Genomic DNA, 22316 nt, shown 5'->3' on the forward strand with positions numbered 1-22316 from the left:
AGGGACAATTCGGCTCCCGGTGACCATAGGAGAAGAGCCCTATGTGGCCATCCAGATCTCTATGTTCACGGTTGTAGATCAGCCTTGTGCCTACAATGTTATAGTGGGTAGACCTCTTATGAGGGTAATGAGGATGGTGACCTCAATCCATCACATGACGGTCAAATTCCCAACCCCCATGGGGGTAGGTTTCTTGAAGAGCTGTCAATATGAATCGAGGGTCTGCTATAACCAGGCACTCAGGGCGGCCGAGTTAGAAAATGCATCAAAGGAGATGGCCCAACCAGGTGAAGACGATGTCCTCGTGGAAGAGGTGGAGGGCAGGAAGAGAGTACGTCGTGAGGGACACGAGATTTGTAACCTGATTTCAATCGAGGAGTTGCCCGAGAACTATTTCGAACACATGGAGATTCAGGTGGAACTACACCCAGGGGACTTGCTAATGGAAGCCTCTCAGTGCATCATGTTGATACAGAAAGGGATTGTAGAAGAGGCAAGTGATGAAGAAGAGAGCCCAGAACAAATCACTGCAAGACTCAGGAAAAGAAAGTGGGTTTGCGAGGAATGAACCACAACTATGGATCTGCCCAACGGAATCACTCGCACGGTCACTATGACCTCTGAATGCTTGGTAAATTTGGCCCGAGCTCATCAGCCTGAGCTCGAGGACATAAAAGATTTGGCGATCACATAAGTGGGGGAATCTAGTGAGGCTCGAGCAGACTTAGACCCAAGAATTCCCCCGATGGTTGAGAGGGCTGGGGCCGCAGAGGATACAATTCCAATCCTGGTAGACCCGAATGATCCTTCCAAGGTACTCAGAATAGGCTCTAATTTAAGCCCTGACATGAGGGAGGATCTGGACTAATTCTTGAGGAGAAATTTGGACGTCTTTGCATGGTCACACTCTGATATGATAGGGATTGACCCGAATGTCATGTTCCACCGGCTCAACTTGGACCAAAAAAAGAAGGGGGTCAGACAGAAGAGGCGGCCGATTAGTGGAGAGAGGGCAGAAGCCCTCAAAGAAGAAGTGGATAGACTAATGGAGGCAGGGCTTGTTAGGGCAGCCTTCTACCCCATATGGCTGGCCAATCCCGTGCTTGTCAAGAAGCCGAATGACAAATGGAGGACATGTGTGGAATTTACCGACCTGAACAAAGCTTGCCCGAAGGATAGTTTTCCTCTACCCTGAATCGACCAGCTGGTTGATTCCACAGCTGGGCACGCACTACTTAGCTTTATGGATGCTTATTCAGGATACAACCAAATCCCAATGTATGGGCAAGATCAGGATATACCTCCTTTTTTACTGATCGGGGCCTCTATTGTTATATGGGGATGCCTTTCGGGCTCCTTAATGCGGGGGCAACCTATCAAAGGCTGGTGAACAAGATGTTCAAATATCAGTTGGGGAAGACCATGAAGGCCTATGTAGATGACATGCTTGTGAAGTCAAAGGAAGTAAAGGATCATGTCCATCACCTATCGGATATGTTCCAGATCCTAAGGGAGTATAGGATGAAACTCAACCCATAGAAATGTGTATTCGGGGTCGAGTCAAGGAAATTTTTGGGGTTCATTATCAACCATAGGGGAATTGAGGCCAACCCCGCCAAGATATGAGCATTACTCGAGAAGAGATCCCGACGACGGGTAAAGGATGTCTAGAGCTTAACCGGGCGACTGGCTGCCCTAAACCGCTTCATCTCAAAGTCCTTCGACAAATGCCAGGAGTTCTTCAACGCGATTAAAGGAGTGGGGAGGAATTTTGAGTGGACATAAAAGTGTGAAAAAGCCTTTAAGAACATAAAGAAGCACTTCAACATCCCTCCAATGTTATCCAACCCAAAGGAAGGAGAGACTTTGGTCCTATACTTGGCCATCTCTGACTTTGCAGTAAGTGCGGTATTGGTTCGAGGGGAGGATGGTATCCAGCTCCCGGTATATTATGTGAGCAAAAGGCTGGCTGACGCAGAGACCCGGTACACGAGCCTCGATAAATTAGTATATGCTCTGATCCTGGCCTCCCGAAAGTTCAGGCCCTATTTTCAGGCGCACAGGGTAGAAGTACGAAGCTCCTACCCCCTCAGGAAAGTAATACACAAACCGGAGTCTTTTGCTCGAATGCTGAAGTGGACGGTTGAACTTGGTCGGTTCGAGATAGATTATAAGCCAAGGGCCGCAATCAAAGGCCAAGCACTAGCCTATTTTGTGCTTGAATTCCCTCCACATCAAGAAGTAGAGTCGGGAGCCCTTGTTGTCATACCTAGCCCAGAAGAGGTCGGGGTGGAAAGCCAAAATAGTGCCCCATGGTGGACCCTATTTGTGAATGGAGCCTCTAATGGGGATGGTGCAGGAGCTGGAATTGAGTTAATCAGCCCGGAGGCGCATAAGATCAGACGCGCGACCAATCTAGCCTTTCATTCAACCAACAATGATGCTAAATATGAGGCCCTGATCAACGGTCTCAAGCTAGCTTTGCAAAATGAAATTGGAAAATTTGAATGTATTTAGTGACTCCTTGATTGTGGTATATCAGATAAACGGGGGGTATCAAGCTAAGGGGCCGAGAACGGAGCTTTACCTAAAGTGTGCGTAGAGGATAATCACGAGGTTCAACGAAGTGAGGCTGGAACTAATCCCACACGGGCAGAATGAAGGCGCAGATGAGATAGCTAAGCTTGGCTCACGCCACGAGGCCACTCTGGTAGGGGTCATGCCCCTTGATATACAAAGGCAGCCTAGTGTGTCCGAGCATGAGGTGTGCAGCCTCAGTGATAACCTTGGCCCCACGTGGATGACACCTATCTTAGTCTACATAAAAGAAGGTTCACTTTGGATAAAAAGAATGAGACAAGGAGGATAAGATACAAAGCAGCCCGCTATATGATATGCGATGGGGTCCTATACAGAAGAGGGTTCAGTGTGCCTCTTCTCAAGTACATAGATGGGGATGAATGCAATTATATCCTAACAGAAGTACACGAGGACATTTGTGGCAATCACGCGCGGGTAGCTCTCTAGCTCAGAAAATCCTCCGTCAAGGTTACTATTGGCCAACAATGAAAAAAGATGCCTTTGAATTCTCCCGAGCCTATGATAAGTGCCAGCGATATGCCAATTATTATAACAGCCCGTGGCTCCCCTCACATGCCTCATGAGCCCTTGGCCCTTCGCTCTGTGGGGAATCGATCTAATTGGAGAACTCCTGAGGGCCAAGGGAGGTGTCAAGTATGCGGTTGTGGCGGTGGATCACTTCACTAAGTGGGCAGAGGCCGAGCCTCTAGCCACTATCACAACAAAAAAGCTCAGGGAATTTGTGCACAGGACTATTGTGTGCCGCTATGGCATCCCTTACAAGTTGATATCTGACAACGGGAAACAGTTCGATAGCAAGGAAATGTGAGAATTTTGTGAGAAGCTGGGGATTCAGAAGAGCTTTAGTGCAGTTTTCCACCCCCAAAGTAACGGGCAGACAGAGGCTGTTAATAAAATCATTAAGAACATCTTGAAGGCAAAGCTTGAAGAGAAGAAAGGGACATAGCCAGAGGAGCTCACCCAGAACCTGTGGTCTTACAACACGACTCCCTGAACTACAACTGGAGAGACCCCTTTCTCTTTAGTGTATGGGTGTGAAGCTATGGTGCCCGTTGAGGTAGGGTCAGGTTCTTTTCGAAGGGACAACTATGACTCAAAGGCAAATGAGGTCAATCATCGGCTCTATTTGGAAATGATCGAAGAAACTCGGGAAGATGCTCAGATCTGGATAGCAGCATATCAGCATAGGACAGCTAGGCACTACAACAGTAAGGTTCGAGCCCGGACTTTCAAGGTGGGAGATTTGGTTCTATGCCGGGTCATGCCGAACACCAAGGTGGTGAGCCACGGAGTGTTTGGGGCAAATTGGGAAGGCCCGTACAAGATAAAATCAGTGATTTGGGAGGGAACCTACCACCTCAATGATATGCAAGACAAGTTGATTTCGAGAGCCTGGAACGCGGAACACCTCCGTAAGTATTATTAGTAATATTATTCTTCTCAGACTTAGTACAATCTTAAAATATTCCTAAGTCTCGGGGGGTAGTGCCATATAGGTGCCTCCTTGAGACCACAAGCATGTACTCCTTTCACTTTCCATTATCTATGAATAAACGATTGATATCTATTTGTGCCCTTGATATTTTAACTCCTGTTAATAGATTAAAGTACCCAGTAGGGGAGCCCATCCTTGGGAGCCCATGCGAGGACAAAACAGCTGTTTTATTAACATGTTAAAAACACAAGTTAAGCCGGGCCCCGACCCGCTTGTTAAAATAATGAGCACAAAGCGGATTAAAGATAAAGATAGGGAGAGGTGACGGCAATCTAACTTAAGAGTTAAAGATAGCCGCAATGCGAGCCCGTATCAAGGCGAGCCGGGCAGACCAGCCCGCTGTCATGATATCAAGGCGAGCCGGGCAGATCAGCCCGATGTCATGCGTACATGGCCCGGGGTCGCATTATGCTAGAAGAAGATACCGGAACAAGATGCGAGCCCCTAGGCCCGGCCCGCTAATGCGAGTACACCTACAACATTTGTGAGTTAGTAATGATGTGAGCCTGCTCTACTTAAATTATCACTGATTTTTACTTAATTGCACATGAATGCGAGCTGATAAGCTCGGCTCGCTATGAAGGTGTAATATCCGCCATACGCGTCCAGGGCTATGATAGCTTTTGGTCAGTAGGGGCATGGTAAGTTTACACAAAATAAAGAAAACCAGCTAGCATAATAAAGACAAATGCGGGCACAAAAGACTTGGAATTTTATACAAACAAGAGATAAATATGTTATGCCTCAAGGAAGAATATTTCAAATACAAAGGTGAGGCGAGAAGGGTGCCCACTTACCCAGTCAAAAGTCTAGTTCTAAAATAAAATTACACTAAGGCTTATCAACCTCTGCCTCCCTACGAACCGTATCATCAATGACCCGTGAAGGGTTTTTAGCACATAAATGCAACGAAAACGTAAATTTAAATCTTAAAAAAAATCGAAACCCTCCGCAGGATCCATGCGAAAAATAATATTTAATTCGTAGTTCAGTATGTTTACCTTAAGAAGCTTTGCGTTAATGGAAAGATGGAGGTCTTTAATAGCGATCCAAGAACGATGAACGGAAATCCCTAGCAGTTGCTCCTCAAGTGTGAAGCACTCCACCGGTATCCACCAAGAGTACAATGTGATGGAGGAGGAAGAGGTTGAGAGAATTAGTTGCCTCCCTCTTGTTCTACTTTAGAATTAGGGTTAATTATTTGGGTTTTGACAAATAGGGTTTATAATAGTATATTTATAGGCAAAAATTTCAGCTGTAAATTTTCCCATAAAATATTATTATTATTAACCCTTTAATTGATAATTCTTATTAACCAATTAACTAATAATTAAAACACCTTTTAATCATTAATCCCTTTTCTAAACACTTTAGAAAAATAATTCTCTCACTTGATTTAATTTCCAAAATTAAATTCTTAATTAATAATATTAAGAACTTTTCTTAATTAATTTTATAATTAATTAAATCTCATTTAATCAATTATTAAATTTTCTAATTAATTATTTATTTCATAAATAAATAATTACCAGCCATTATTAATTAATTCCTCCATCATTAAATCTTTTTCTTTTATGGTGTGACCCTGTAGGTTCAATATTAAGTCGGTAGTAGAAATAAATAATAATAAAACTATTTTATCATTATTTATATAAATTCTCTAATTCATTAAATATGATTAATTAATAAATTAATTATATTTATTCTACATCGTGAGGGATACTTCTCAGCATATCGCGACTATCCGGATAATACGAATTCACTGCTTAGAATACCAAGAACCTATTTAGTGAGTAGTTACCGTACAATCAATTCCTTCTACCCTGCAATGTCACGATTAAAATACAAGGCATAGAACTTGTGTCAAGCCTATCTTATTTAATCATTTGCTTTCCCATTCACTATGCTTAGTTCTATTTAATGTAAATTAGAAACTCCTTTCTAATTTCATTCACTCTGGCCAGAGATTCCTGAACTAGCATAAGTGGATCAACATTGAACATTCTCTTCCTTCACTGGAAGGGGTAGATCCTTTATTGATTATACACTATCTTCGTGTACAAATTCATATACCCAGTAGAGCCCTTATAATTGTCCCTGGAGACTAAGAACTAAACCAAAGCATAGTTTAGTGTACACAAGATGACTATGATGACCTCAAGTCTAATGATACTTGTACAACTATCACTATGTGAACAACTACTGACACGTGAGTGAACTCCATCAGTTGTTCAGCTGTATGAGTCATGTTCAGTGAACTTATTCTATAATAAGCACCTACATACTAGCTATACTGTCACCACACAAATGTCTATGAGAACAGACATCCTTCATAATGAAGCAAGCATAGTATGTACCGGTCTTTGCGGATTACTAATTACCAGTTAGTAATCCTACGACCAAGAAATATTTAAGTTTAGAGTTATCATCTTTTAGGTCTCATTATTATGATCTCATCATAATCCATAAAAAGCTTTACTCTAAATTATGGTATATCTTATTTAAACACTTAAATAGATAAAGCCCGCGATAAAACCAAAACAAGTCTTTTATTAATATCAATGAAATCAAAACAGATTACATAAAAGTTATTCCTAAATCCTCATACATGATTGGACTTAGGACACATCTCTTTCAACCCGGGCCTGCTCGGCTGCGAGTCGGGCCTCCTCAGCAATTTGGGCATCCCTTTCCATCTCCAGCTTCTCAGTGTGCCTAGCTGTGCTCGCACCCAGAGCCTCCCAATCGAAGTTAGGAACCTTATGGATGAAGATTTTCATAAAGTTCCTGGCCCCCAGGTTCCTGGCATCACCGAGGGTGGCCTCACGGCCCTCGGTCAGAGCAGAAACTGACCCCTCCAGCTCAAGCACCCTCTCCTCGAGGCTATTCTTCTCCTTCTTCCACGCATCCGCGGCCAGGTCATAAGCCTCCTTCTGCTCCCTTAAAGCCTTCTCATGAGCAGCATTCAACTCAAGCATCTTTTGATTGTAATTATTCACCAGCGTGACTTTCTCCTGCCCGTGCTCAGCGACCTTGCTCTGAAGGGACTTGACCTTAGAGTCGAGCTTTATATTGGTCTGGCTGAGGGCTCGCATTTCTCGAGCTTTAGACAGCTGACGGTAATACACCTCAGCTGCGGCCCGGGTCAGGGCATCCTGGTTGGCCTCAAGAGAAGAAGAGGACCAATTCTTCACATCTTGGTCGCTGATGTGAGCTTGAGCGAGCCGGCCAAAGGTGGTCGTGACCATATTGGAAGAAGAAGAAGTGGGGAGAGGGGCATCAGATGAAGCAGCCTTCTTTGGGTCAGGCTCACCAGTTTTTCCCTCCTTATGGCCTCTATGCCTTTTCAGCCAAGGAGGAGGCCCTGAGTCCTTGAGATGCTCAGAAAGAGTAGTCATGCGGGCTGGAGGGTTGCCCTGAGAGCGAGCCCTTGTGGTCGCAGCAGCGGGCTGAACTGGGCCCGAGACCGCAACTTGCTCAGCTTCTTCCATAAAGGGGATAGGGGAGATGACCATTTCTGAAAAAAAAACAATAAATTGATATATTCGTCACAGCGAGATGCAATGGAAAAAAGAAAATACGAGTAGATGAAAATGCAGAAAATTAAAGTGCAATATCAAGTGAGATGCATGCAGGAAATGTAAACATGCGAGCACTCGAGCTCGCACATGCGAGCAGACAGGCTCGCACATGTCGGACCAATATTCTTACCCTTTCTGGCCCTCTTTTTAGATTTCTTCTTTTGAGGAGTCAGCCTCACTCCCTCCTTCAGAAACCCACACACGACCAAGTTCGAGGTCGTTATGAGTGTTCAAATATCCTTGTCCGCGTTGGGAAGATCTAGAAGGCTGTCCGCATTCATTTTCTCCTGTCCCGCAAGGATAGTGCGAGGCGGGATGGCTGGAGATAAAGAAAAAGCATTTTTTGTTAAAAGAAAGAACTATGGTGAAGGAAAGGAGAGCGGGCAGAGAAGACTTACATGGATTGTAATAAAAATGAGTCTGGACTCGAGGCACCTCGTGGATATAGAAATAAGGGCTTTTCCACTTCCCTGAGTTGTTGGGCCCGTTGTGGATGAGATTCTTTTTGTTGAAGCACGGCTAGACAGAAAAGTAGAAATACCCAAAGTCATTGGGAGAATGCTTCAAATTGAGAAAATAACCCAGCTGCCTCGCGGTTAGAGGAGGAAACCCGCATCTGTTGTACATGATATATAATGTGAGGGCAGCCTGGTATCTATTTGGGTTGATTTGCAAGGGTGCGAGCTGGTAGTGCTCGCAGACATTCTTGATGAAGGGATGAAGGGGAGAGGAGATTCCTAGTCTTAGAAGGAAGGTAGACAAGACCATGCGAGGCACCCTGCCTCCATTCTCCGGATGGTTAAATTTATAGCATCTCATGTGAGGCAGGGGCAAGAAAATGTGGCCCTCAAGCTGGAACTGCTCAATGTGATCGGCTAGATGTTTCTAAGTAAGCGAGGTGGGCAGATCGCGGCAAGCGAGCACCTTAACCAACTCGGTTGTAGTTGAGCTCTCCTCCCCATCAGGAATAATCTGCTTTTCGATAATTATTTCACCTTCGAGCTCAGGGTGGGCAGGAGGCACATAAGGCTCAGGAGAAGCCGCGGGGATGTAGTTATAGTTACAAATCTTAAATTGACTTGTAACATCTGCCACCTCCTCGCTCTGAGGAGAATCATAGGACCAATGCGAGCCGTCCTCTTCACCCTCGAGCCCAAGATGGGATATTCTACCGCTACGGGCTCCTTTCCCTTCTTCTTGGTATCGTAGTATGCACTTCCCAGGTCACTGTCAGTGAACTCTGAGTCGAGGTAAATGGGGTCAAGGTTGTTGGCTGCGGCTTGCCTCAGGTGGGCTGCCCTCTCTTCAGCCATTTCTCTTAGAATCTCCTCAGCTCGTTCTTTATCCAAGAGAGCGGGCTCGTAGTTTAGCAGCTCCTCCATCCCAAGGGAAGCTGGTATATTGGAAATATCCACAGGCCAGTCTCTCCAATCATAAATATTCTTCTCCCTGGTGTAATCCTCAGGGTTCGGGTCAAGGTGAATATTAAGCGAGCTAGAGCCTTCTGCTCGCATCGAGTTCTCGACTCTGGAAATATTTAGGGCCCCTTGGGGGGTGATAGCAGAGCCAGGGGAAATGGGTTGGCTGAGACGGCCAGAGAGTGAAGTCAGCTCGCGTTGAAAGTCCTTTGAGCCTCGCTACTCGGGTGGATATTGATTTAGTGGAGACAGACTGGCTGAAGAACGAACCTGGCTGGCAGAGGTGCGAGCTGGGCTCGTGGAAGAGCGAGATGATCCGTAGGAGCGGGCTGAAGACGCACTCGACATCTGTAAAAGATGGTGGAAATTAGTGTGTGGCCCTAAAAAGAAAGCAAAAATAAGTATGAGATCGCATCTAAGTATCCTCACATCGCACACGGGATCGCACCTAGGTGTTTAAGCGAGCAGATGAGCTCGCATCGAATGTCGTGATTGTGTGTGGGTTTGCATCAAACAGGTGGTGTGTGCTCGTATAGTGTGGATGAACAAACGTGAATGAATATGAATGATTAAGGATCCAAGGGGTACTTCTGGACCAAGTGTAAGATGATCCTGATGAATCTGTTCCCGGAGAATATCGTCGCTGGTAGAAGGTTCTTGTGGTGATGATAGTTTTCGGCGTGGTAGATCCTTGAGCAAATTGGGCAGCAATTCATGAAGTGTTCTTGGAAATGTGAGAAATGCGAGGCGGTTTGGTGCGACCTCGTGGGCTCGCACCTTCGTGGCCATAAAAAGCTAATGCTGGGAAAAATTCCTAGCCTTAAGATGCGACCAGGAATTTTGGGGGGTAATTGTTATGCCCGCTTTCGGTCATGGGCCCTAAACAGGTCCCCATGGGTGCATTGAATAGCTGGACTCTCATGTGTGGTCTAGAATCATGGATTAATGTGACTTGGGCCAACACACGCGAGCTGGTCTATGACATGCGAGGTGGGCTTAGGTGTCCACACATGAGGTGGGCACATGTGACTTCATGAGAGTTGGGCTCAGGTGACAGCATTCGAGCTAGGCTCGGTTGCCCACACGCGAGCTGGGCTCGGTTGTGCACACGCAGGTTGGGCTCAGGTGCCCACACGCGGGCTGAGCCCATGAGCCCACATCTGATGAAAATAGAGGTAACATTGTATTACTCGAAAAGAAAGGTGGTGCAGGCCGAGGTGACCAGGTCGGCCCGCATCGAAGGACTTTGTGTGCAACATGGAAAGTGACTCATAGATGACTGAGTTGCTCGTAGATTTCGGGGCCGACATGGGTTATTCCTACAATTACGGGAAGAAATGCGGAGATGCCGAGAAATTGTAGGAAGCGTGTGGAGCCGGTCGAGATTTATGTGACTAATTGGCTGAAGGCCTGACTTTTTCGTGGGTTTAGGCTGCACGGGTTGGAGAACCCTAACCCTAGCCTACGTGACTTGTTCCCTAAGAACTACGTGAGGCTTGATCCCTTTAAATAGGGTACGTAGGCACTTGTATGAGACATGAGTCGAGAGTTGATAGAGAATAACAAACCCTATTCTATCTTAAGGAGTCAATATACAAGCTCAACCACCACCATACATAACCTTCCTTTGCCCTCAAACATCGTCCTTGATCCTTGTTCCGCCTATCAACCTCCACAACACTATTATACGAAATTCTCCCTATAACAATATAATTCCAATAATCTATATTTCGTTAAAAAATTATATTGAACTCTACATAAATAACAAATCTAGGGGTGAAACCAGAATACGCTATAATCATACTAATATAAAACCAAGTTCCCTGTCAAGAAATAATTTAGAGTTCTACGGAAATAGAATTGTAATCATAATAAGGTTTGAACAATTTTATTATTTTATAGGGGTGAAACCAAAATACAGTGTTTATAATATCAATAACAAAAAATTAAAAAAAAATAAATTAAAATATTCTGATTTAAACACATGACCTATTTACTTGGTCCTGGTTTATATATTTCAGAACTTATTTAGTTAGGCCAATTTATAAACCTATTTATTTTAAAATATAATTAAAAGTAGGATTCAAACCTATAAAAATAATAAAAAAGTATGGCTTATAAAATTCAAAAAATGTGTAAAAATAATACATAGAGAATTATAGGTCATATAGAAATCAAACGGGATAAAAATAATACACTTAAATTTATAACATGAATCATATAAAGTGAAACCAAAAGGTGATGGAACCAAAAAATAATTGAAACCAAATTAACACTTAAAAAGAGGTTTCGCTTATTAATAACATATAGAATTAGAAGTCATATAAGAATAAAAAAAAGAAAAATAATGTTATATTTAGAGTTGTAGTAAGATTTAAAAAGGGGCAAAAATAAAACTTTGTGAAACTAAAACCAAAATACCCTTAAAAGATGGTTTCCCTTATTAGTAACAATAGAATTATAGGTCATATAGAAATCAAAAGGGATAAAAAATAATACACTCACAATTATAACATGAATCATGAAAAGTGAAACCAAAAGGTGATGGAACCAAAAAATAAATGAAACCAAATTACCACTTAAAAAAAGGTTTCGCTTTATTAATAAAGGTTATTAATGTATAAGGATTCTATTTTATTATTTTAATAAAAAATAAAAAAAATTATACGTAAAATAGAAATATCGTAATTATAATATGATTCCGATAATCTATATTTTATTAAAAATAACAAAGAACTCTACATAAAATAGAAATCTAGGGGTGGAACCAAAATAAGCCGTAACCGTACTAAAATAAAACCAAGTACCCTATTAAGAAAGAATTTAGAGTTCTACAGAAATAGAATTGTAATCATAATAAGATTTGAACAATTTTATTATTTTTTAGGGGTCAAAACAAAATACAGTGTTTATAATATCCATATCAACAAATTAAAAAAAATAATTCCGATTTAAACACATGACCTATTTACTTGGTCGTGATTTATATTTTTCGAAACCTATTTAGTTAGGCCAATATATTTTTTTATCGTAGTAAACCCGCAGCCGCTACCCTTCAGGCGTGCAGTGAGTAATAGTTAGGCCAATTTATGAATCTATTTATTTTAAAATATAATTAAAAGTAGGATTAAAACCTATAAAAATAATAAAAAAAATGGCTTATAAAATTCAAAAAATGTGTAAATATAATACATATAGAATTATAGGTCATATAGAAATCAAAAGGGATAAAAATAATACACTTAAATTTATAACATGAATCATAAAAAGTGAAACCAAAAGGTGATGGAACCAAAAAATAATTGAAACCAAATTAACACTTAAAAAGAGGTTTCGCTTATTAATAACATATAGAATTAGAAGTCATATAAGAATAAAAAAAAGAAAAATAATGTTATATTTACAGTTGTAGTAAGATTTAAAAAGGGGCGAAAACAAAACTTTGTGAAACTGAAACCAAAATACCCTTAAAAGATGGTTTCCCTTATTAGTAACAATAGAATTATAGGTCATATAGAAATCAAAAGGGATAAAAAATAATACACTCACAATTATAACATGAATCATAAAAAGTGAAAACAAAAGGTGATGAAACCAAAAAATAAGTGAAACCAAATTACCACTTAAAAAAAGGTTTCGCTTTATTAATAAAGGTTATTAATGTATAAGGATTCTATTTTATTATTTTAATAAAAAATAAAAAAGAATTATACGTAAAATAGAAATATCGTAATTATAATATGATTCTGATAATCTATATTTTATTAAAAAATAACATAGAACTCTACATAAAATAAAAATCTAGGGGTGGAACCAAAATAAGCCGTAATCGTACTAAAATAAAACCAAGTACCCTATTAAGAAAGAATTTAGAGTTCTACATAAATAGAATTGTAATTATAATAAGATTTGAACAATTTTATTATTTTTTAGGGGTAAAAACAAAATACAGTGTTTATAATATCCATATCTACAAATTAAAAAAAAATAATTCCGATTTAAACACATGACCTATTTACTTGGTCGTGATTTATATTTTTCGAAACCTATTTAGTTAGGCCAATATATTTTTTTATCGTAGGTAACCCGCAGCCGCTACCCTTCAGGCGGGCAGTGGGTAATAGTTAGGCCAATTTATGAACCTATTTATTTTAAAATATAATTAAAAGTAGGATTAAAACCTATAAAAATAATAAAAAAATGGCTTATAAAATTCAAAAAATGTGTAAATATAATACATATAGAATTATAGGTCATATAGAAATTAAAAGGGATAAAAATAATACACTTACAGTTATAACATGAATCATGAAAAGTGAAAACAAAACGCAAAAAATAAGTGTAACCAAAATAACACTTAATAAGAGGTTTTGCTTATTAATAAATGTTATGTTATGTTATGTTATTAATACTATGTTATTAATATTCATTCCGTCTCATTGAATTCTATACATTATTTTTTGACACGGTTTTCAATGCTCAGTTAAAGTATAATTCGTTAATAATTTTTTTAATATCTTTTTTTCCGATTTAAAATTTTATGTTTAAACTTTTTTCTAAAAAAAATTAAAAAATTATAATGAAACTATATTTTATATAAAACTCGAAATACATGTAAATAGTATAATACTGCGGGCACGGAGGGAGTAGTAACGAAGTCATATCTTCTATAATCCAGGTTATCAATTCTTGTACACCTTGGTTACTAAATTATTGGCGTTCCTGTATTGTCGGGAGGTTATCTTAATTGTCAAGTCTTGACAATTTCCATATTTTGTTAAATGCAAACTATTGTCAAAAAAAGCATATACATAACCCTATCCGAGAGTATTTTAGAAAAATATTATAAAAGATGTTAGAGAGATAAATTAAAAAATTAATAAATATATTCACTTGATAAAATTTGGCAATCTTTTTAGCACCATGTTCGAGATGCGTTAATACTTGAGATGTGTTAAGGCTCAAGACAAATTCGATTTATGAATTAGTTCAACAAATAGTGGTAGATAAGTTCTTACATAATTATAAGTCACAGGTCACTTAAGCTGAGTGCCAAACGTGCCTAGATTATTTACAAGGAATAGACTCTTGGACCTAGTTAGTTTGTTACGAAGTTGCTAATGCACAAACCTTGGCGTCCTTGTATACTTTGCCTTGTTGACACAAGTATCCCTTATCTGGTGCGCAATGACTGTCTCGTGAACAAATACACAACCCTTCCAAAGCACACCCTTCTTTAAATGTCATTAGTCCATCTTTTAACCCCAAAACTTGGTCACTCCACTCACTAGAGAATAGTCCCTGGGGATCATACATTTCCTTGACCTTTATGAATTCTGCTGCCTTTTCGTACTTGTTGATTGCCTTATGAAATGCTACATTGCGGTTCTTTCCCCAGTGGGGCAAGCCTCCGTACTTGAACACTCCAAGTTGCTCTATCTCTTCCAGTATGTCCTCGTATAGCCTAGGTTTAAGTGGGTTCTTGCTTCTGTAATAAGTGATATCAAAGTCTACTGCATCCTCTTCTTGGCCCAAATAAGCACTTGAACTGGTGACATATCTCATTAGGATGCCATTGTACATTTCAATGCCACACAAGGACTTTGGTGCTAAATCTACCAACTTCTGAACGTCGCGTACAAAATTATTGACCTTTGATAAGCCAATTCTGAAGGTCGTTTGATGAAAGAACAGACTCTTGATTCGATTGTCCCATGGACAAGCAGTAATCAGTGCATTTTCAGGGCTATCGAGGCAACTTCCTGATGCCTGGAGGCGGTTGTGGTATCCAACTATAGGGAATCCAGTAAAGCCTGTACCTGTTTAAAATAGCATGAAAGAAAGATATGATAGTCATCAAAAATATTTCAATATCAACTGAGCATACTTGAAAGTGTTTACTTGTTATATATTTCAAGCCATAAACAGGGGCAAACACCATCTGTACCATTAAAATCTCTTGCATCTGTAATGTGCCTAGGTGATTATAGAAACGGACAAACTTGCGGAAGAGAAAAGTTCGGTTACAATTCATACCTTTATTTGTAAACCCGTAACCCAAAAGCTTGAGTGCAGATGTTGTAAGCTTGGCGCTGATGCATTTTGCATCAGCATCAGCTGTAGCTTCGTCAGCATCCTCTATTATTATCATAATGAAACAATATAAAGATCAACCACTGGTTCAGATTTATGTTGGTAACTACGAGTATATGTAAACACAGTATTGAACTAGTAATCCCTGCAACTGCAAATGAACAGCTTATCTACCTAGTAGCCGTAAAACTGCAAGTGCAGCTGAGGAGGTGGACCGAAAACCTGGAAAGTCAAGCCAGGCATTACCAGGGGTGTCGGAGGGAACTCGATCATCCATCCTATAAATGGTCTTGCGTTGACTAGGGTACCATATCAGGTCTGCAAATTCGTGCTGCTTCCCAAACTTATTAACTTGCTCCGCTAAATCCGAATCATTCTTTTCTAAGTAAGTGATAGATCGTTTGAATACCGGTTCTAGTTTCAGAGTAACCTGGAAAAGTATTATAGATTAGGCTCAAGCATGCATCATGCGTGCGTTGATATGTCAGCTTAAATTACTAATAAAGTTGAGTTTAGGACCGGTTAACTAATGCAATTCGTAACTGTAATGTATCCAGATGATACAAGTTAATATATAGTAATTGTTTTTAGAGATAGGATTGATTACTAATGTTCTGCAAAGTATGCAAGCCTGATCAGTATTGTTTGACTTAATACTAGTTAAAATGAGAACTGATAGTTGCCTGAACCTATATATAGTATGTCTAAGATATACTGAAAAGGGTATTTTTAATATATTACTTGTGTGAACAAAATACGTACTTTGTAGGTGCCTGATGTAATCCAGTGTGTGTGAGAGTGATTGTGTGTATATACCTCAGAAATAACCCCAAGAACTCCCAGGGACACCTTAGCCGCATTAAACTGGAATTGATTATGATCATCAAGAGTTCGAACCTTGGCATAACCATCTGCATGTCCAGCTGGAGTAACTATGCGTAGCTGAACAACATAATCATGAACAGAACTCCCCTTACCCCAAAGGGTGCTGCCATGAGCACCAGTGCCCATGATTCCACCGATGGTCAATCCCCACCAATAAGGTACATATGGCAGTGCAAGCCCTACCTTGGATGCTTCTTCAATCAGCTGCTTTAAGGTTACACCACTTTCAACTTTCATTGTCCTACTTGCTTCATTAATTTGTAATGTATGGTTGAGATACTTAGTGCTTATGAGCAGGCCTTGCTCCCCATCAGGACAAACCAACTTGGGAATACTGTGGGAGAAGCGTGTTGCCACCTTCATTTTCCTCTTCTTCTTTGTTGCCAAGGCAACTATTGAGACAAGTTCTTCTGTTGTAGGGTAAACAACATCAGCTGCTTGACAAGTACTTCTATCAGGAAAAGCGCCATATGCGTTTGTAATAGTGCAATTTGACAAATTGTTCGATGCTGTACATCTTATAGGATCTTCTGGAGGACTACTACCAACGAGCATGCAGGTTACCAGAAACAAGCACTTAGATAGTGCAAATCTTGGACTGCTACTATTATGAGTACTTACCTCAAGCATGCTTGGCAACTTTGAAAATTCACAAATGAACTTGCTAGTAATTAGAGTATGAATATATTCATACACTGCTACACATAGAAACTTGTACAAGGGTGGTGTTGGATCTGAGAGTTCCTTAGTCTACCAACATTTCCCAAGCTAGTAAGAGAAAAAACCAATTCAAATACAAGGGTGGTACCCGTTGACTGATATAAAGACCCATCAAAATTTTACCTTCATAATAACATGAGTTTTGAGAAAACTTAAAAGAGAGCTTCAGATAAACTTCCTGGCCAGTTAAGCGTTGGTAGAACAATATCACAAGAAATTCCACAAAAAGTAAAGCCCTACCACCAACACAATTCTTAAGCTTTACGTATCATCAAGTTTCCATTTAATTGGCTTCAAATTTAACCTTTAAAATTTGTAGAGTGAAGTAAAAAAGAAAGAAAAGTGGGTTGCTTAGGCAACATAATCTAGGCAACACTTGGAAGAAATACTCAAAAGTTAGCTTCAGATTCAGCCCTTGGGCGGAGGCCAACTATGCAGTGCTTTAACAAAATTACAAGAAAGAAATTAAACAGAAAGAAAAACCCTGGGTAAACACAATTCTTCTAATTATAAATATCATCAAATTTCCATAGTGTAGGCTCCAAAGGTTGATCCTTTACTACATGTTAGGTTAACTGAAAGAAAAGTGCATGTGGGAAGACAAGTTCTGTCAATAAAGGAACCTTATGGATGAAGATTTTCATAAAGTTCCTGGCCCCCAGGTTCCTGGCATCACCGAGGGTGGCCTCACGGCCCTCGGTCAGAGCAGAAACTGACCCCTCCAGCTCAAGCACCCTCTCCTCGAGGCTATTCTTCTCCTTCTTCCACGCATCCGCGGCCAGGTCATAAGCCTCCTTCTGCTCCCTTAAAGCCTTCTCATGAGCAGCATCTTTTGATTGTAATTATTCACCAGCGTGACTTTCTCCTGCCCGTGCTCAGCGACCTTGCTCTGAAGGGACTTGACCTTAGAGTCGAGCTTTATATTGGTCTGGCTGAGGGCTCGCATTTCTCGAGCTTTAGACAGCTGACGGTAATACACCTCAGCTGCGGCCCGGGTCAGGGCATCCTGGTTGGCCTCAAGAGAAGAAGAGGACCAATTCTTCACATCTTGGTCGCTGATGTGAGCTTGAGCGAGCCGGCCAAAGGTGGTCGTGACCATATTGGAAGAAGAAGAAGTGGGGAGAGGGGCATCAGATGAAGCAGCCTTCTTTGGGTCAGGCTCACCAGTTTTTCCCTCCTTATGGCCTCTATGCCTTTTCAGCCAAGGAGGAGGCCCTGAGTCCTTGAGATGCTCAGAAAGAGTAGTCATGCGGGCTGGAGGGTTGCCCTGAGAGCGAGCCCTTGTGGTCGCAGCAGCGGGCTGAACTGGGCCCGAGACCGCAGCTTGCTCAGCTTCTTCCATAAAGGGGATAGGGGAGATGACCATTTCTGAAAAAAAAACAATAAATTGATATATTCGTCACAGCGAGATGCAATGGAAAAAAGAAAATACGAGTAGATGAAAATGCAGAAAATTAAAGTGCAATATCAAGTGAGATGCATGCAGGAAATGTAAACATGCGAGCACTCGAGCTCGCACATGCGAGCAGACAGGCTCGCACATGTCGGACCAATATTCTTACCCTTTCTGGCCCTCTTTTTAGATTTCTTCTTTTGAGGAGTCAGCCTCACTCCCTCCTTCAGAAACCCACACACGACCAAGTTCGAGGTCGTTATGAGTGTTCAAATATCCTTGTCCGCGTTGGGAAGATCTAGAAGGCTGTCCGCATTCATTTTCTCCTGTCCCGCAAGGATAGTGCGAGGCGGGATGGCTGGAGATAAAGAAAAAGCATTTTTTGTTAAAAGAAAGAACTATGGTGAAGGAAAGGAGAGCGGGCAGAGAAGACTTACATGGATTGTAATAAAAATGAGTCTGGACTCGAGGCACCTCGTGGATATAGAAATAAGGGCTTTTCCACTTCCCTGAGTTGTTGGGCCCGTTGTGGATGAGATTCTTTTTGTTGAAGCACGGCTAGACAGAAAAGTAGAAATACCCAAAGTCATTGGGAGAATGCTTCAAATTGAGAAAATAACCCAGCTGCCTCGCGGTTAGAGGAGGAAACCCGCATCTGTTGTACATGGTATATAATGTGAGGGCAGCCTGGTATCTATTTGGGTTGATCTGCAAGGGTGCGAGCTGGTAGTGCTCGCAGACATTCTTGATGAAGGGATGAAGGGGAGAGGAGATTCCTAGTCTTAGAAGGAAGGTAGACAAGACCATGCGAGGCACCCTGCCTCCATTCTCCGGATGGTTAAATTTATAGCATCTCATGTGAGGCAGGGGCAAGAAAATGTGGCCCTCAAGCTGGAACTGCTCAATGTGATCGGCTAGATGTTTCTAAGTAAGCGAGGTGGGCAGATCGCGGCAAGCGAGCACCTTAACCAACTCGGTTGTAGTTGAGCTCTCCTCCCCATCAGGAATAATCTGCTTTTCGATAATTATTTCACCTTCGAGCTCAGGGTGGGCAGGAGGCACATAAGGCTCAGGAGAAGCCGCGGGGATGTAGTTATAGTTACAAATCTTAAATTGACTTGTAACATCTGCCACCTCCTCGCTCTGAGGAGAATCATAGGACCAATGCGAGCCGTCCTCTTCACCCTCGAGCCCAAGATGGGATATTCTACCGCTACGGGCTCCTTTCCCTTCTTCTTGGTATCGTAGTATGCACTTCCCAGGTCACTGTCAGTGGACTCTGAGTCGAGGTAAATGGGGTCAAGGTTGTTGGCTGCGGCTTGCCTCAGGTGGGCTGCCCTCTCTTCAGCCATTTCTCTTAGAATCTCCTCAGCTCGTTCTTTATCCAAGGGAGCGGGCTCGTAGTTTAGCAGCTCCTCCATCCCAAGGGAAGCTGGTATATTGGAAACATCCACAGGCCAGTCTCTCCAATCATAAATATTCTTCTCCCTGGTGTAATCCTCAGGGTTCGGGTCAAGGTGAATATTAAGCGAGCTAGAGCCTTCTGCTCGCATCGAGTTCTCGACTCTGGAAATATTTAGGGCCCCTTGGGGGGTGATAGCAGAGCCAGGGGAAATGGGTTGGCTGAGACGGCCAGAGAGTGAAGTCAGCTCGCGTTGAAAGTCCTTTGAGCCTCGCTACTCGGGTGGATATTGATTTAGTGGAGACGGACTGGCTGAAGAACGAACCTGGCTGGCAGAGGTGCGAGCTGGGCTCGTGGAAGAGCGAGATGATACGTAGGAGCGGGCTGAAGACGCACTCGACATCTGTAAAAGATGGTGGAAATTAGTGTGTGGCCCTAAAAAGAAAGCAAAAATAAGTATGAGATCGCATCTAAGTATCCTCACATCGCACACGGGATCGCACCTAGGTGTTTAAGCGAGCAGATGAGCTCGCATCGAATGTCGTGATTGTGTGTGGGTTTGCATCAAACAGGTGGTGTGTGCTCGTATAGTGTGGATGAACAAACGTGAATGAATATGAATGATTAAGGATCCAAGGGGTACTTCTGGACCAAGTGTAAGATGATCCTGATGAATCTGTTCCCGGAGAATATCGTCGCTGGTAGAAGGTTCTTGTGGTGATGATAGTTTTCGGCGTGGTAGATCCTTGAGCAAATTGGGCAGCAATTCATGAAGTGTTCTTGGAAATGTGAGAAATGCGAGGCGGTTTGGTGCGACCTCGTGGGCTCGCACCTTCGTGGCCATAAAAAGCTAATGCTGGGAAAAATTCCTAGCCTTAAGATGCGACCAGGAATTTTGGGGGGTAATTGTTATGCCCGCTTTCGGTCATGGGCCCTAAACAGGTCCCCATGGGTGCATTGAATAGCTGGACTCTCATGTGTGGTCTAGAATCATGGATTAATGTGACTTGGGCCAACACACGCGAGCTGGTCTATGACATGCGAGGTGGGCTTAGGTGTCCACACATGAGGTGGGCACATGTGACTTCATGAGAGTTGGGCTCAGGTGACAGCATTCGAGCTAGGCTCGGTTGCCCACACGCGAGCTGGGCTCGGTTGTGCACACGCAGGTTGGGCTCAGGTGCCCACACGCGGGCTGAGCCCATGAGCCCACATCTGATGAAAATAGAGGTAACATTGTATTACTCGAAAAGAAAGGTGGTGCAGGCCGAGGTGACCAGGTCGGCCCGCATCGAAGGACTTTGTGTGCAACATGGAAAGTGACTCATAGATGACTGAGTTGCTCGTAGATTTCGGGGCCGACATGGGTTATTCCTACAATTACGGGAAGAAATGCGGAGATGCCGAGAAATTGTAGGAAGCGTGTGGAGCCGGTCGAGATTTATGTGACTAATTGGCTGAAGGCCTGACTTTTTCGTGGGTTTAGGCTGCACGGGTTGGAGAACCCTAACCCTAGCCTACGTGACTTGTTCCCTAAGAACTACGTGAGGCTTGATCCCTTTAAATAGGGTACGTAGGCACTTGTATGAGACATGAGTCGAGAGTTGATAGAGAATAACAAACCCTATTCTATCTTAAGGAGTCAATATACAAGCTCAACCACCACCATACATAACCTTCCTTTGCCCTCAAACATCGTCCTTGATCCTTGTTCCGCCTATCAACCTCCACAACACTATTATACGAAATTCTCCCTATAACAATATAATTCCAATAATCTATATTTCGTTAAAAAATTATATTGAACTCTACATAAATAACAAATCTAGGGGTGAAACCAGAATACGCTATAATCATACTAATATAAAACCAAGTTCCCTGTCAAGAAATAATTTAGAGTTCTACGGAAATAGAATTGTAATCATAATAAGGTTTGAACAATTTTATTATTTTATAGGGGTGAAACCAAAATACAGTGTTTATAATATCAATAACAAAAAATTAAAAAAAAATAAATTAAAATATTCTGATTTAAACACATGACCTATTTACTTGGTCCTGGTTTATATATTTCAGAACTTATTTAGTTAGGCCAATTTATAAACCTATTTATTTTAAAATATAATTAAAAGTAGGATTCAAACCTATAAAAATAATAAAAAAGTATGGCTTATAAAATTCAAAAAATGTGTAAAAATAATACATAGAGAATTATAGGTCATATAGAAATCAAACGGGATAAAAATAATACACTTAAATTTATAACATGAATCATATAAAGTGAAACCAAAAGGTGATGGAACCAAAAAATAATTGAAACCAAATTAACACTTAAAAAGAGGTTTCGCTTATTAATAACATATAGAATTAGAAGTCATATAAGAATAAAAAAAAGAAAAATAATGTTATATTTAGAGTTGTAGTAAGATTTAAAAAGGGGCAAAAATAAAACTTTGTGAAACTAAAACCAAAATACCCTTAAAAGATGGTTTCCCTTATTAGTAACAATAGAATTATAGGTCATATAGAAATCAAAAGGGATAAAAAATAATACACTCACAATTATAACATGAATCATGAAAAGTGAAACCAAAAGGTGATGGAACCAAAAAATAAATGAAACCAAATTACCACTTAAAAAAAGGTTTCGCTTTATTAATAAAGGTTATTAATGTATAAGGATTCTATTTTATTATTTTAATAAAAAATAAAAAAAATTATACGTAAA

General features: G+C 41.1%; 2 protein-coding genes across 2 annotated transcripts; one reads left to right on the plus strand and one right to left on the minus strand.

Moving 5' to 3' along the window:
• Positions 1-3643: 3643 nt before the first annotated feature.
• LOC141685293 (uncharacterized) lies at positions 3644-4027 on the plus strand. The gene has a single exon (XM_074490405.1). The coding sequence runs from the start codon at positions 3644-3646 to the stop codon at positions 4025-4027; it is 384 nt and encodes a 127-aa protein (XP_074346506.1).
• Positions 4028-13991: 9964 nt separating this feature from the next.
• On the minus strand, positions 13992-17021 carry LOC141687374 (putative L-gulonolactone oxidase 6). The gene is made up of 4 exons (XM_074492622.1): positions 16005-17021; positions 15363-15618; positions 15132-15233; positions 13992-14914 (listed from the first exon to the last, which is right to left on the minus strand). Exons 1-4 carry the CDS (start codon positions 16701-16703, stop codon positions 14202-14204), a joined length of 1770 nt encoding a protein of 589 aa, XP_074348723.1. The 5' UTR covers positions 16704-17021; the 3' UTR covers positions 13992-14201.
• Positions 17022-22316: the final 5295 nt, after the last annotated feature.

This window comes from Apium graveolens, chromosome 9, assembly GCF_009905375.1.
Source record: "Apium graveolens cultivar Ventura chromosome 9, ASM990537v1, whole genome shotgun sequence".
NCBI lineage: Eukaryota > Viridiplantae > Streptophyta > Magnoliopsida > Apiales > Apiaceae > Apium > Apium graveolens.